Source organism: Anolis carolinensis, unplaced genomic scaffold (assembly GCF_035594765.1).
Source record: "Anolis carolinensis isolate JA03-04 unplaced genomic scaffold, rAnoCar3.1.pri scaffold_12, whole genome shotgun sequence".
NCBI classification, from domain to species: Eukaryota; Metazoa; Chordata; class Lepidosauria; order Squamata; family Dactyloidae; genus Anolis; species Anolis carolinensis.
In genome coordinates, this window is record NW_026943823.1 from 22,044,936 (window position 1) to 22,058,901 (window position 13,966).

At 46.7% G+C, this 13,966-nt stretch overlaps 1 protein-coding gene across 4 annotated transcripts in view; it reads right to left on the minus strand.

Moving 5' to 3' along the window:
• Positions 1-296: 296 nt before the first annotated feature.
• arhgef9 (Cdc42 guanine nucleotide exchange factor 9) overlaps positions 297-13,966 on the minus strand; it is a 154,191-nt gene continuing 140,521 nt past the window's right edge. For 3 of the 4 annotated variants that reach the window (XM_062964104.1, XM_062964106.1, XM_062964105.1), the window contains exons 9-10: positions 13,229-13,297; positions 6,831-10,439 (exon numbers count right to left, since the gene is read on the minus strand). In XM_062964104.1, coding sequence (XP_062820174.1) covers positions 10,258-10,439; positions 13,229-13,297 — 251 coding nt within the window. In that variant the 3' untranslated portion in view covers positions 6,831-10,257. Of the gene's footprint in view, positions 1,685-6,830; positions 10,440-13,228; positions 13,298-13,966 lie in introns of those variants that run through there. The other variant, XM_062964103.1, reaches the window with a different exon arrangement.

Sequence of the window (13,966 nt, forward strand, 5' to 3'; positions counted from 1 at the left end):
TGTCTTTGCTGAGGAAACATATATCCAGAGAGTGGTGGTATTTAGAGTTGTAAATAGATTGTAAATAAAACCTATAGAACCGCTGGGATCAGCAGATAATTTACGACTGAGCTGTCATTTGTTGGTGCCACTTTCGCCACTGCCTAAGTGGTCTGACTGATGGGAAGAAAATGAGATCTGACTCATCAATCAGTCAGGGTGATGATTTCCCTGACAGCTTCAGGATTTAAAAAAAACCCTGAAACATAGGTCTGACCTGTGGAGGGAAACATATTTGTTAAAGAAATGCCCGGATATGTCTTTTCACTTCTTTTTATTTGACTCCATAAATATTTTTTTTCATAAGGCTCAGTGTCTTTACAACACTTCTTTTTTTTAAAACACTGTTTTGTTTTTGTTTTAATACACACAACTCTGACATTTGTTTGACAGGAGGGGCCAAACAATCCCATAGAAACGAAAAGAAGAGAACCGGCAAGTGGGAGTCGGCCGGGCGGACCCAAATCCTTTGTCCGTCCGCCGGATCAGACGGCAAACCGCTCCCTCCCACCAAAACAAGGAAAGAAAAATAGATATTTAAAAAATGGAAAATCTCAGCATTTGGCCTCAAAACTAGGGACGCCGCTCTCGCCGCTCTCCGCCGTGAGTCCGTCTCTCGGTTCGTCATGCTCCGAAGCGCCGACATCCGCTCGAGGAAAGAGAAGCTTGGTGATGTCATGCAAAACTTACAATAGCTACTAAATATACATGTTCCCTGAAATGTAGCTGCAATGGGGAGAAAGATGACTGAGCATAAAGAGAACAAAACCAGAAAACTCAAAAGCACCACAGTGTACTATCAATAACATTGCGACGGATGGTCGACTCCCCCATCCGAGAACTGAAACCGATTTCAAATAGATTGTTGTTGTAATTTCTTGTTCTTCGTCTTCTGTTTATTGTTTATTTACAACTGTGAGATGCGCTGAGGTTGATTCTTGCTTGCCTTCTTCCCTTTCCCCTCCTCGCCATTGAAAAAGAAGGTCAAGGGGACGAGAAATCCGTTGTGTTTGCAAAGTCAAGGTGGCGGGGACGATGGGGGATGAACATCGCTGGTTGGAGGGAACAAGGTCAAAAACTCTTCGCCAGGGATCAGGGATGATGGGTCGTGGCAACCTTCTCGGTTGGATACTTGGTGGCACTCCATGAAATGGTCATGGTCTTGGAGAAGAACGTCAACGTCTCCATGATGGACTTGCTCATGGTCATCTCTCCAACGCCTCCTTTCCAACATCGGATCAGATCAGCTTTGGAGGACACAAGCCAACTCAACTTGACCTGGTCCTCCTCATCAAAAGCAATGGTAGCTAGATAGGAAGTAAAACCGGAACCCATACAACTCCGTCTTCACTGCAAGGCGGCTTCATTCCACGTAGCACCATGATGACGTTTGGAAAAGAGGCGTCTTTCTCGGATGGCATGTCTTTCTCGGATAGCACTCATTCAGCAACACCTCCGGGTGCACGATTTAAAAATCGTCGCCGAGAGCTCTTGCCAGACCAAGCGAGTCTTGATTTATGATGCAAATAATGGTGTGACGAAGATGTTGGTTTCTTTTGTTTGTTTTGTTTGTTTGTTTCCCCCTAGTGCTGAACATTTAGGAAGCCTCTTCTCTTAAAAAGAATGGAGGTTTCATTTTCGCTCTCTGAGGCACAAAACAGCAAATGAACAGGCTTAACGGAGGATGCGCTGGTTAGTTCCCGCTCCGACAGCCCCCAACCCGCCGGCATTTCCAAAGGCAAAAGGATAAGCAAAAGGTGGGCATCCTGGACTTTCCTGCCTGCTCTTTCTACCCTGTTTCCCCGAAAATAAGACATCCCCGAAAAATAAGACCTAGTAGAAGTTTTGCTAAATTGCTAAATATAAGGCCTCCCCTGAAAGTAAGACCTAGAAAAGTTTTTGTTTGGAAGCATGCCCAGTGCCTGCAAATCAGAACACCAGAGCATGCAGGATTGGTAAATGTACATACTAGGCATGTCCGATCGATGAAAAAAATGTTTCAATTCTCATTTCTAAAGTAGGGGGCATTGGCGCTTCGATATAGAAAGTATTTCCGATTTTTTCACCCAAAAATTTCGGATATTTCCGAAAATTCGTAATGATTCTAAATGTTTCTAAAATGGCGGACGCGCATGCGCAATCGCCAAAAAAAAAAGGAACTGGGGGGGGGGACTTTTACAGGGCTCTCCCGCCCTCATTTCTTGAGCTATCCTCATCAACCCTAGCCCCCACCTTTGCGTCCATCGTGGAAGCTTCTGATTGGCCTGGGAGCGGCAGCCATGTTAGGCTGCGCTAAGCTCCCATTCTAGGTAGGTTGCAGAAACAAAAAAATTTTTAAAAATATTTTTAAAATATATTTTAAAAAAATGGGGAGGGGGGTTAACGAAACATTAAGAGACAATTAGAGAATGGGCCAACAATGGTTTGAATTACATTGCTGGTTGCGCTGTGAGACAATGTCTCGTAATGCATATCAAAAGCGAGAACAATCCGAAATAATTCCGATATACGATTCAAAACGATTTTTTGGACATGTCTAGTACATACCAGTTGTACGTGGTATTGGGAATCACCCTGGACTACTCAAGTCTAAATGTAGTCAATCGATGATAGAGTTAGATTGAGGGAATCCTTTCCCTGTTTCCAAAGCATGCCTAGACAGGCTTTACTGTGTTTCACTCTCTCCTGTTTACGTCACATCCCTTACTTTGAAGTTAGTAGAAATGTGAATCTCCAGGGACACTAACTTCTCATTGGTCAGAATGTCTTTTATGGCCCCAATAAACTGGACCATTTTGGTTCACTCTTCTCTTTTTGTTCTTCTAGCTAACAAACAGCATCTCGCCATCTCTCCTGGCAAGATGTAACTATTTAGATGTTTGTTATTTTTCCTTTCTTATTTTTCCTTAGAAACCAGTCTAGAGTAGACTAGACAGCTCCCAAGCCTTTCTATCTACAATGGAATTCTTTTTACCTGAATAACTTTTTGAACTTTTACTGAGACTCTGCACTCCATTGCCATCCTAAGTTGAAAGGCTTCTCTTTGCTCGCCCCGTATAAGTAAATAACTGTTGCATTTGAAAGCTTTTGCTTTTGCTACTCTGCTGCATTTTGGTGGAATCTCCCCCAGAGAGGGTTAAATTGAGTCTAACCGCTCAGAGATTACCACAACACATGGAAATAATGGTAGTAAGAAGAAATTCTTGATAGGATTCACAGTTTGTCTGGTTATGCTGGTTTGTGATGACAACTACTGTGCAGTATATAATAAATGTTAATTTTTTTTGTTCAACAATAAATGTGAATTCTTCTTCATGGAAAAATAAGACGTCCCCTGAAAATAAGACCTAGCACAACTTTGGGAGCAAAAGTTAATATAAGACACTGTCTTATTTTTGGGGAAACACGGTAGCACTCTATGGTTCTCTCTCCTCTTGGTCCAATTCATACACATTGGCCCGGATAAGCCAATGAGGAGAACTTGCTCCATCATCCATGAGAAAATGCCCCATACATTCATGTATACGATCAGAAATTTAGGTTAAAAAAATCCACTCCCCCCAAAATAAAATTGAGACCTCATCACACTCGAGCATGGATCCACTTTAAATCCGGATTCCGCCTCCTGCATAGTTCTGGTGCTTGTAGTTTAGGGAGTGCAGGTCCTGGGCCTCACCAAACTACAAATTCCAGAATTCTGCAGGAGGCAGAAACTAGATTTAATGTGGATCCATCCTCTAGTTTGATGAAGCCGTTATTCATGGAACAATGGGCAAAGTGTATTGTAAGTCTTATGAAGAAAAGGACTGTCAAAGGCTTTCATGGCGGAATCACTGGGTTGCTGAGTTTTCTGGGCTGTCTGGCCATGTTCCAGAAGCACTCTCTCCTGACATTTCACCCACATCTATGGCAAGCTTTCTCAGAGGTTGTGAGGTCTGTTGGAAACTAGGCAAGTGGAGTTTTTATCTCTGTGGAATAATGTCCAGAGTGGGTGAAAGAAAGAACTCTTGCCTGTTGGAGGCATGTATGAATGTTTCAATTGACCAGTTTGATTAGCACTGAATATCCTTCCAGCTTCAAAGCCTTGCTGCTTGCTGCCTGGGGGAATCCTGATGGTACTGACACAACTTGCACTTTTGGCCCAGTTCCTTTTGGAGCTAACCCAAGATTTTATCATTATATTTATTGTATGTGACCTTATTTGTTTTATGATTTATTGTCGATTGACTTGTTTTATTGCTATGTTTTTATATTGTCTGATGTCTGGGCTTAGTCCCATGTAAGCCGCCCCGAGTCCCTTCGGGGAGATGGGGCGGGGTATAAAAATAAAATTATTATTATTATTCTCTGTTGGGAGGTGTTAGCTGCCTCCAATTGTTTCCTGTCTGAAATTCCCATTTTCAGAGGATTGTTCTTTATTTACTGTCCTGATTCTGGAGTTTTTTTGATTCTTGAGGTTATTCTTTTTTAATACTGGGAGCCAGATTGTGTTCATTTTCATGGTTTTTGAATGCAATTTTCTGAATCAGCACCCCAAATAACCAAACCGAATCTAAAGTTGACCAAAAACTGATTTGTAGCCCTTTTGGTGCTAATATTGGAGAGTGGTCCCTGGTCAAAAAAAGGTTGGGAACCACTGGTCTATCCAGAAACACGGCATCAGGCTGTGTCTGTCTACGGATCTGATTCTTTAACAATTGGGAGGAATATTTTTCGATGACTGAAGCAACGATCTTTTCGCTAATAGCTCGTTATTACTGGCTAATGGAGTAATGCAGACCTCCGGCTAAAACAAAGGATTGGCAGAACAGGCCAGGCTGTGCGGCCTCTAAAATAGTTTTGTGGTCACTGAGACCGGTGCGTCTCTAAATGGCAACCAATGGCATGGAAAAGCTGTTCTTGCCTCCAGGGGAGATGGGGCAGAACGGATGGGTTTTCCCTCAATAATGGGCTATTTCTTGAGAACTGAAAAGCCTCTGAATCTATACTAGGCTGTAGCTCTTTCCTTCACTTGTTTAGATCCTGTTGGTTGCATCCTTTAGGGAACTGAGTACATGAAGCAGGCAGAAAAGGGCAAAGGAGGAAAAACAGAAGGTGCAACCAAAATAAGAACCATCATGTTGGGTTGTTGTGAGTTTTCCGGGTTGTCTGGCCATGCTCCAGAAGCATTCTCTCCTGACGTTTCACCCACATCTATGGCAGGTATCCTCAGAGGTTGTGAGGTCTGTTGGAAACTACGCAAGTGGGGTTTATATAGCTTTGGAATAATGTCCAGGGTGGGAGAAAGAACTCTTGTCTGTTTGAGGCAGGTGTGAATGTTGCAATTGGCCATCTTGATGATGATGATGATTATTATTATTATTTTATTATGACACAGCAAACAAGATAGATATGCTGGATTTCGTATCACAAAATCACGAGTCGAACACTTCCCAAGTGTCTAGGTCTGTGTGATGTATTTTTGGATGATGCGTGCAGATCCCAGTCGGGTGGCCTTTTGCAGTTGGTAGATCGTAATTTTGTCAATGGCTATTGTTTCCAAATGCCGACTGAGATCTTTTGTCACGGCACCCAGTGTGCCCATCACCACCGGGACCACCTGCACTGGTTTCTGCCAGAGTCTTTGAAGTTCAGTCTTGAGGTCCTGATAGCGGCTGAGTTTCTCCTGTTGTTTTTCGTCAATGCGACTGTCACCTGGGATGGCAACATCCATGATCCAAACCTTGTTCTTTTCCACAACTATCCCGCTCTTCTCATCCCGCAGGGGACTCAGCATACATTTAGGCAAAAATTCAATGCCTCATTATACAAAGCAAATAAAACATAATATGAAACCAATTAGCATTGGAAAGCCTTTCAGCTTCAAGGTCTGGCTGCTTTCTGCCTGGGGGAATCCTCTGTTGGGAGGTGTTAGCTGGCCCTGGATGTCTGGAATTCCCCTGTTTTGAGAATGTTGTTTTTACTTACTGTCCTGATTTTGGAGTTTTTTAAATACATGTAGCCAGTTTTTGTTCATTTTCATGGTTTTTCTTCTTTCTGTTGAAATTGTCCACATGCTTGTGGATTTCTATGGCTTGTCTAGTGTGACATGATGGTTGTTAGTGGTCCAGCATTTTTATGTTCTTAAATAATAATAATATTTTATTATTATTATAATATATTATTATTATATATATATTATTATATTATGTTCTTAAATAGAGCACTTGATGAACCAACCTGGACACAGAATATTATTGGAGAATACAGAAATGCTGGACCACTCTCACAACCACCATGTCAGGCTACACAGAGAAGCCATTGAAATCCACAAGCATGTGGGAAATTTCAACAGAAATGGAGGAAAGCATGAAAATGAACAAAATCTGGCTGCCAGTATTAAAAAACTCCAAAATCAGGACAGTAAATAAAGAACAACTCTCTGAAAATGGGGAAATTCCAGACAGGAAACAATCAGAGCCAGGTAACACCTCCTAACAAAGGATTGTCCCAGGCAGGAAGCAGCCAGGCTTTGAAACTGCAAGGCCATTCAATGCTAATCAAGGTGGCCAAAGGCAACATTCACACTTGCCTCAAAGAGACAAGAGTTCTTTCTCCCACCCTGGATATTATTCCACAGAGATATAAACCCCACTTGCTTAGTTTCCAACAGACCTCACAACCATAGATGCAGGTGAAACATCAGGAAATAATGCTTCTGGAACATGGCCAGACAGTCTGGAAAACTCACAGAAACCCAGTGATTCTAGCCATGAAAGCCTTTAACAACACAACAATATTTATTAGACTGGTTTTTAAAAATAAAGGTTATATTCCAACCACATATTAAGAAAGAAAGAAAGCACTGGTAAAATGAATGCAGCGAGAGCAGCCAAAGAAACAGGTTTCCTTGCATTACATCCCATTTTCTCTAATACTATCCCTACCTGGAACATAAGCCACCCAGCATTTCTGCTTTGCAACCCCAAGGAAAGGAGCAGAATGGAGGATGCAGAGTGGAAAAGCCATGCGTCCCTGTATAGCAGTGATTCCCAAGAGCCCGAGACAGGGCTGAGCCTCTATCTCTCTCCTGAAAGGCCTTTTAGGACTAAAGGGCGGGGCTGGGGCGGGGGCGGGGCCTCTTCCCAAGAGCCCGAGATAGGACTGAGCCTCTATATTTCTCCTGTGAGGTCTGTTAGGAGTGGGGCTGGGGTGGGGGCGGGGCCTCTTCCCAAGTGCCTGAGACAGGGCTGAGCCTCTATACTTCTCCTGAGAGACCTTTTGGGACTAAAGGGCGGGGCTGGGGTGGGGGCGGGGCCTCTTCCCAAGATCACGAGATAGGGCTGAGCCTCTATATTTCTCCTGTGAGGTCTGTTAGGAGTGGGGCTGGGGTGGGGGTGGGGCTTCTTCTTAAAAGCCCGAGACAGGGCTGAGCCTCTATATCTCTCCTGAAAGGCCTTTTAGGACTAAAGGGTGGGGCTGGGGCGGGGGCGGGGCCTCTTCCCAAGAGCATGAGACAGGGCTGAGCCTCTATACCTCTCCTGAGAGACCTTTTGGGACTAAAGGGCGGGGCTGGGGTGGGGGCGGGGCCTCTTCCCAAGAGCCCGAGATAGGACTGAGCCTGTATACCTCTCCTGAGAGACCTTTTGGGACTAAAGGGCGGGGCTGGGGTGGGGGCGGGGCCTCTTCCCAAGATCACGAGATAGGGCTGAGCCTCTATATTTCTCCTGTGAGGTCTGTTAGGAGTGGGGCTGGGGTGGGGGTGGGGCTTCTTCTTAAAAGCCCGAGACAGGGCTGAGCCTCTATATCTCTCCTGAAAGGCCTTTTAGGACTAAAGGGTGGGGCTGGGGCGGGGGCGGGGCCTCTTCCCAAGAGCATGAGACAAGGCTGAGCCTCTATACCTCTCCTGAGAGACCTTTTGGGACTAAAGGGCGGGGCTGGGGTGGGGGCGGGGCCTCTTCCCAAGAGCCCGAGATAGGACTGAGCCTCTATACCTCTCCTGAGAGACCTTTTGGGACTAAAGGGCGGGGCTGGGGTGGGGGCGGGGCCTCTTCCCAAGATCACGAGATAGGGCTGAGCCTCTATATTTCTCCTGTGAGGTCTGTTAGGAGTGGGGCTGGGGTGGGGGTGGGGCTTCTTCTTAAAAGCCCGAGACAGGGCTGAGCCTCTATATCTCTCCTGAAAGGCCTTTTAGGACTAAAGGGTGGGGCTGGGGCGGGGGCGGGGCCTCTTCCCAAGAGCATGAGACAAGGCTGAGCCTCTATACCTCTCCTGAGAGACCTTTTGGGACTAAAGGGCGGGGCTGGGGTGGGGGCGGGGCCTCTTCCCAAGAGCCCGAGATAGGACTGAGCCTCTATACCTCTCCTGAGAGACCTTTTGGGACTAAAGGGCGGGGCTGGGGTGGGGGCGGGGCCTCTTCCCAAGATCACGAGATAGGGCTGAGCCTCTATATTTCTCCTGTGAGGTCTGTTAGGAGTGGGGCTGGGGTGGGGGTGGGGCTTCTTCTTAAAAGCCCGAGACAGGGCTGAGCCTCTATATCTCTCCTGAAAGGCCTTTTAGGACTAAAGGGTGGGGCTGGGGCGGGGGCGGGGCCTCTTCCCAAGTGCCTGAGACAGGGCTGAGCCTCTATACCTCTCCTGAGAGACCTTTTGGGACTAAAGGGCGGGGCTGGGGTGGGGGCGGGGCCTCTTCTTAAAAGCCCGAGACAGGGCTGAGCCTCTATACCTCTCCTGAGAGAACTTTTAGGACTAAAGGGCGGGGCTGGGGTGGGGTTGGGGCCTCTTCCCAAGAGCCCGAGACAGGGCTGAGCCTCTATACCTCTCCTGAGAGACCTTTTAGGACTAAAGGGCGGGGCTGGGGTGGGGGCGGGGCCTCTTCCCAAGAGCACGAGATAGGACTGAGCCTCTATACCTCTCCTGAGAGACCTTTTAGGACTAAAGGGCGGGGCTGGGGTGGGGGCGGGGCCTCTTCCCAAGAGCACGAGATAGGACTGAGCCTCTATACCTCTCCTGAGAGACCTTTTGGGACTAAAGGGCGGGGCTGGGGTGGGGGCGGGGCCTCTTCCCAAGAGCCCGAGATAGGACTGAGCCTCTATACCTCTCCTGAGGTGCTTGTTAGAACACAGGGGTGGGGTATAGAGGTTCAGCCCTGTCAGGCACTTGGAAAGAGGCCCCGCCCCCTCTTTAGCCCTGCCTCCTGTGTCCAGGAAATGGATAGAAGCTCAGCCCTGTCTCAGTGCTCGTAACTCCGCCCATCCCAGTCCTGCCTGCCCATTATTGGCCCCGCCCACCTCCCCCTCCCAGCCCTGCCTCTTGGACTAGGGGAGAGGCTCAGCCCCGCCCTCTTGAGCAGGAGCCACGCCCACCCCTCTAATCCACACCCCCTCTAAGCCACGCCCCCCTTTCCAGGGGGTGCTAAGTCATATTTTATTCTGGAAATGGGGCGGCAGGCCAAATAAGTTTGGGAACCACTGCTGTATAGCAACAATTAGAGCCATCGGAGACCTGAGCAGGCTATTCATTGAACAGTGCGCTGGGGAGCATGGATGCAAAATGGAACGGGATGCGGGAGGAACAAAAACGTAGCACGAAAAAGAAACAGAACTCAGCACATTCAGTGTTGCATTCGCCCTAGCCAATCCTCGGAGCTCATTCCATCGGAATCAATGAAACCCCATGCCCAGCGGAACAGGACGAGATCCCTGGAGTTTTGCATCCATGACAGGTCAGAGGAATGAGACGGAAGGAAAAGAGCGCCGCCTTTTCCGTCCTGGTTCCCATCCCCTTTCGAAGTGAAGGCAATCCATAAATAAAACTCAGAAAGGAAATATACATCCGTATGGAACATGTCAGAGGTGGGGACGTGCGGCGAACAAGAAATCATGGCAGGAGGGAGACGACTCCAAGACACAACACAAGGTATAAAAGAAAAGAAAACAAGAGCCATAACAACAAACGGTGACTCCAATGGCGCCCAAATAAAATAGGTTACATATCAGAAGTACTTGGTGCTTCTGGGGACATAATAGCAGGGATTATTATTACCCCAAAATAACAACAGCAAAAACATTTTTGGTCCTTCAGAGACTATATATATATATATGTATGTATATATATATATGATTTTAAGTTGCAACAGTGCTTTTCCAAAAAAGGTCCATCTATAAATATAATTTTTATCATTTTTTAATATTTTTTTAAAACTTTTTTTTCTTTAAAACTCTTCACTTCACTCTATATATTATTTTTTGAATGGCGTTAACCTGCTGAAGTTTTGCCAGAATGGGGACTGGCTGCGTTTGGGTTCGGCGAATTCGTAGACCTGGGTCGGGGCTATGCCGTCGGTCACCAAGTATTGTCCCTGATTTAGCGGATCCTGGGGTGGCGGGTAAGCGGGAGGAACAGATCGAGAATAGCCGACACCTGTACGGACCGGGAAAGGGAGGAAGGGGTGAGGGCGGGGGACAGAAGGGCGGAAAAGATGCAGGTCAGAATATTCCAATTTCAAATCTTTGTGTGGTTATCAATGCTGGACACGGAAGAAAGCTGACAGGAGGAGAACAGTTATACGGATAAAAAAAAAGGACAAATAAATAATAGCAAATTATACAGCCGTGCTGTAGTGTAGCTGGTTAATCGCCAACCAGAAGGTGGCAAGTTCGAAGCTCGAGCTGGATTGAGCCCCTGACCATTTAATACCCTAGCTTACTGTCCACCTAAGCAGCTTGAAAACAGCTGCAACTGTGAGTAGATAAATTAGGCACCGCTTAAGCAGGGAGGTTAATTTAATTTATGACACCATAAAACTGCCGGCGATCAAAGAGCAAGGAGGAAATACTGCGATCAAAAAGGAGTCTGGATGATGCAACAGCTCCCCCTGTGGCCGGAATCAAGCATAACCTCCTGAAGCCAAAGTTGGAAGAATGTTGAATTACCTTTATCTGTCTGTATGTGTTGTATGTCTATAAACGGCATTGAATGTTTGCCATGTATATGTGCATTGTGATCCGCCCTGAGTTCCCTTCGGGGTGAGAAAGACAGAATATAAATACAGTAGAGTTCCGGTTATTCGACATAAACGGGCAGGCCGAATGTCGAATAACCGGATCTGACGGATAATAGGGAAGCCCTATTATCCAGCAAGCCAGTTGAAGGAAGCACCCCGTGCGCGTTGCTAGGTAGCTTGCTATCTACCTGGCAACACACACGGGCGCTTTCCTAAGCCGAGTGCTTGCCCCTTGGGAGGCGCCGGTGCGCGTTGCTAGGTAGATAGTAAGCTACCTAGCAACGCACACAGGCGCCTCCCAAGGTGCAGGGCGGTGAGCACTCGGCTTAGAGAAGCACCCCTGCGCGTTGCTAGGTAGCGTGCTATCTACCTAGCAACACACATGGGCGCTTTCCTAAGCTGAGTGCTCACCCCTTGGGAAGCGCCCGTGCGTGTTGCTAGGTAGATAGCAAGCTACCTAGCAACATGCACAGGCACCTCCCAAGGTGCGGGGTGGTGAGCACTTGGCTTAGGTAAGCGCCCGTGTGCGTTGCTAGGTAGCTTGCTATCTACCTAGCAACATGCACGGGTGCTTTCCTAAGCCAAGTGCTCGCTCCTTGGGAGGTGCCAATGCGTGTTGTTAGGTAGATAGCAAGCTACCTAGCAACGTGCACAGGTGCTTCCCAAGATGCGGGGCGGTGAGCACTCAGCTTAGGGAAGCGCCCGTGTGCTTTGCTAGGTAGCTTGCTATCTACCTAGCAACATGCACGGGTGCTTTCCTAAGCTGAGTGCTCGCTCCTTGGGAGGCGTCCGTGTGTGTTGCTAAGTAGATAGCAAGCTACCTAGCAACGTGCACAGGCACCTCCCAAGGGACAGGGTGGCAAGCACTCAGCTTAGAGAAGTGCCCCTGCGCGTTGCTAGGTAGGTTGCTATCTACCTAGCGACACGCACGGGCGCCTCCCAAGGGGCCTGGCACGTCGGATAATACGGAGTGTCGGTTAACCAGAATTCGATTAACCAGAACTCTACTGTTCTGTAAATAAATAAATAAATAAATAAATAAAATGGCAGAAGACATGGCTCATCTATCTGGGGCTGCGCTTTAGCAGGGAGCGGACTTTAGCACAGGAGGCTAAACCACCAGCTGCAGTAAAGCTTGTCAATTTAGAGGTTGGCAGTTCGAAGCCCGGATCAGGGTGAGCTCCTGACGTTTAGCCCAGCTTCTGGAACATGGCCAGACAGCCCGGAAAACTCACAGCAACGCAGTATTGGCTTTAGCTTTGCCTGCAGCCCTTTCCTCTTGAATGGAGCTTGATGCCACTCAAAGTGGAGAATGTCCGGCTTCTTCTCCCACTTGGAGATGACTATACAAACCCAAGACTTAGTATGGTCTTAGCGTGGTGAAGGATTCCTGAAGTATAAAACATCCGGGGAACCAACAGCTGAGGACTTGCCCAGTGCTTTTAAAATGTACTATACTACCGAAATTGGTGGTAGCTCTAAGGAAAATGCTTAATTGTTATTTCCCCATTAATATCTTCTGCTAAGAAAAACAAAACAGAAACCAAATCCCATCTTAACTTTGTTCCCCTCTCTTTGATTCTCCAGAGTTGCAGAGAAAAGCGAATTCCCAATGCTGTAGAAACATCATTCCGTGCCAGAAAAGTTTGGCATGATCAACTAGGGAATCCGAATCCAATTAATATTCATACGCAGAAAAGCCCGGATAGATAAAAAGTGAACAATGTTCTCAGTCCCCGCAGAGAGAAAGGCTGAGCGAGAGACAGACTCTCGGGCTGCAACTGCCATCCATCAGACATGAATGGAAATGAAATATAAATTAATACAATTAAGTATTGGTTCGAACGAAAGCTTTAAAGCTATTTATTGGAAACGTTCATCCAGTGTCATGGTTTGACTTGGATTTCAAGAAGGGGCCAATGTGGTGCAGAGGGAGGAGAGACTGGAAGAGTTCAGGGTTCGAATCCTTGCTTGGCCATGCAAATAAATCAATAAGACAATGATCTTACTATGCTGGGCTCCAAGGAGTTGTAGTTTGGTGAGAAGACCAAAGATTTCATAAAACTACAACTCTCAGGATTCCATAGCATTGAGCCATGGCAGTTCAAGTGTGGTTAAAATGCATTTGTTCAACAGTATTGATTCACCCCTAATCGGAACACCCCTTGATCTGCTCCCATCAAACCCATCATGGACCAGTGGTTACCTTTTTGCTTACTGACTTTCCTTACTGTCATGGCCGCTTGCCGCTTCTGATTCTCAGAAATCTCAAAACCTAGGAAAGGAAGAAGAAACATGCAGTTGAATATCTCCTGAGGCTTCTGGAAATCTAGCTCACTACTGGCCCGTTTATGTTGGATAAGCGAGACTCTACTGTACTTCTCACCCTTCAGGGTGAGAAGGGTGGGATAGATATAATACTAGCTGTGCCCGGCCACGCGTTGCTGTGGCGAAGTATGATGGTATTTATTTACAGTATTTATATTCTATGCCTTAACATAGAACAAAGACAAGACAAACATGGGGCTCCGAGCTGGCCTCGAACTCATGACCTCTTGGTCAGAGTGATTTGTTGCAGCTGGTTGAGAAATTGGTGGTAGTTAAGGTAAAGGGTAAAGGTTTTCCCCTGAGATTAAGTCCAGTCATGTCTGACTCTGGGGGGTTGGTGCTCATCTTTAGTCTACACTGCCATATAATCCAGTTGAAATCAGATAATCTGTTATCTGATTGAAGTGGCCCTGGGCTGAGTGGGTTGCTAGGAGACCAAGTGGGTGGAGCTTAGCCTTCTAACTGATAGAGACCAAGTGGGTGGAGCTTAGCCTTCTAACTGGCAGCAATGGGATAAAAACAATTATTCCTCTCCCTCTAATTAGGACTTTATATTTCATTTCTTTTTGTTGTATGAACGTAGAGGCATGGATGAGGGGTTGTGCTGCCAAGTTTA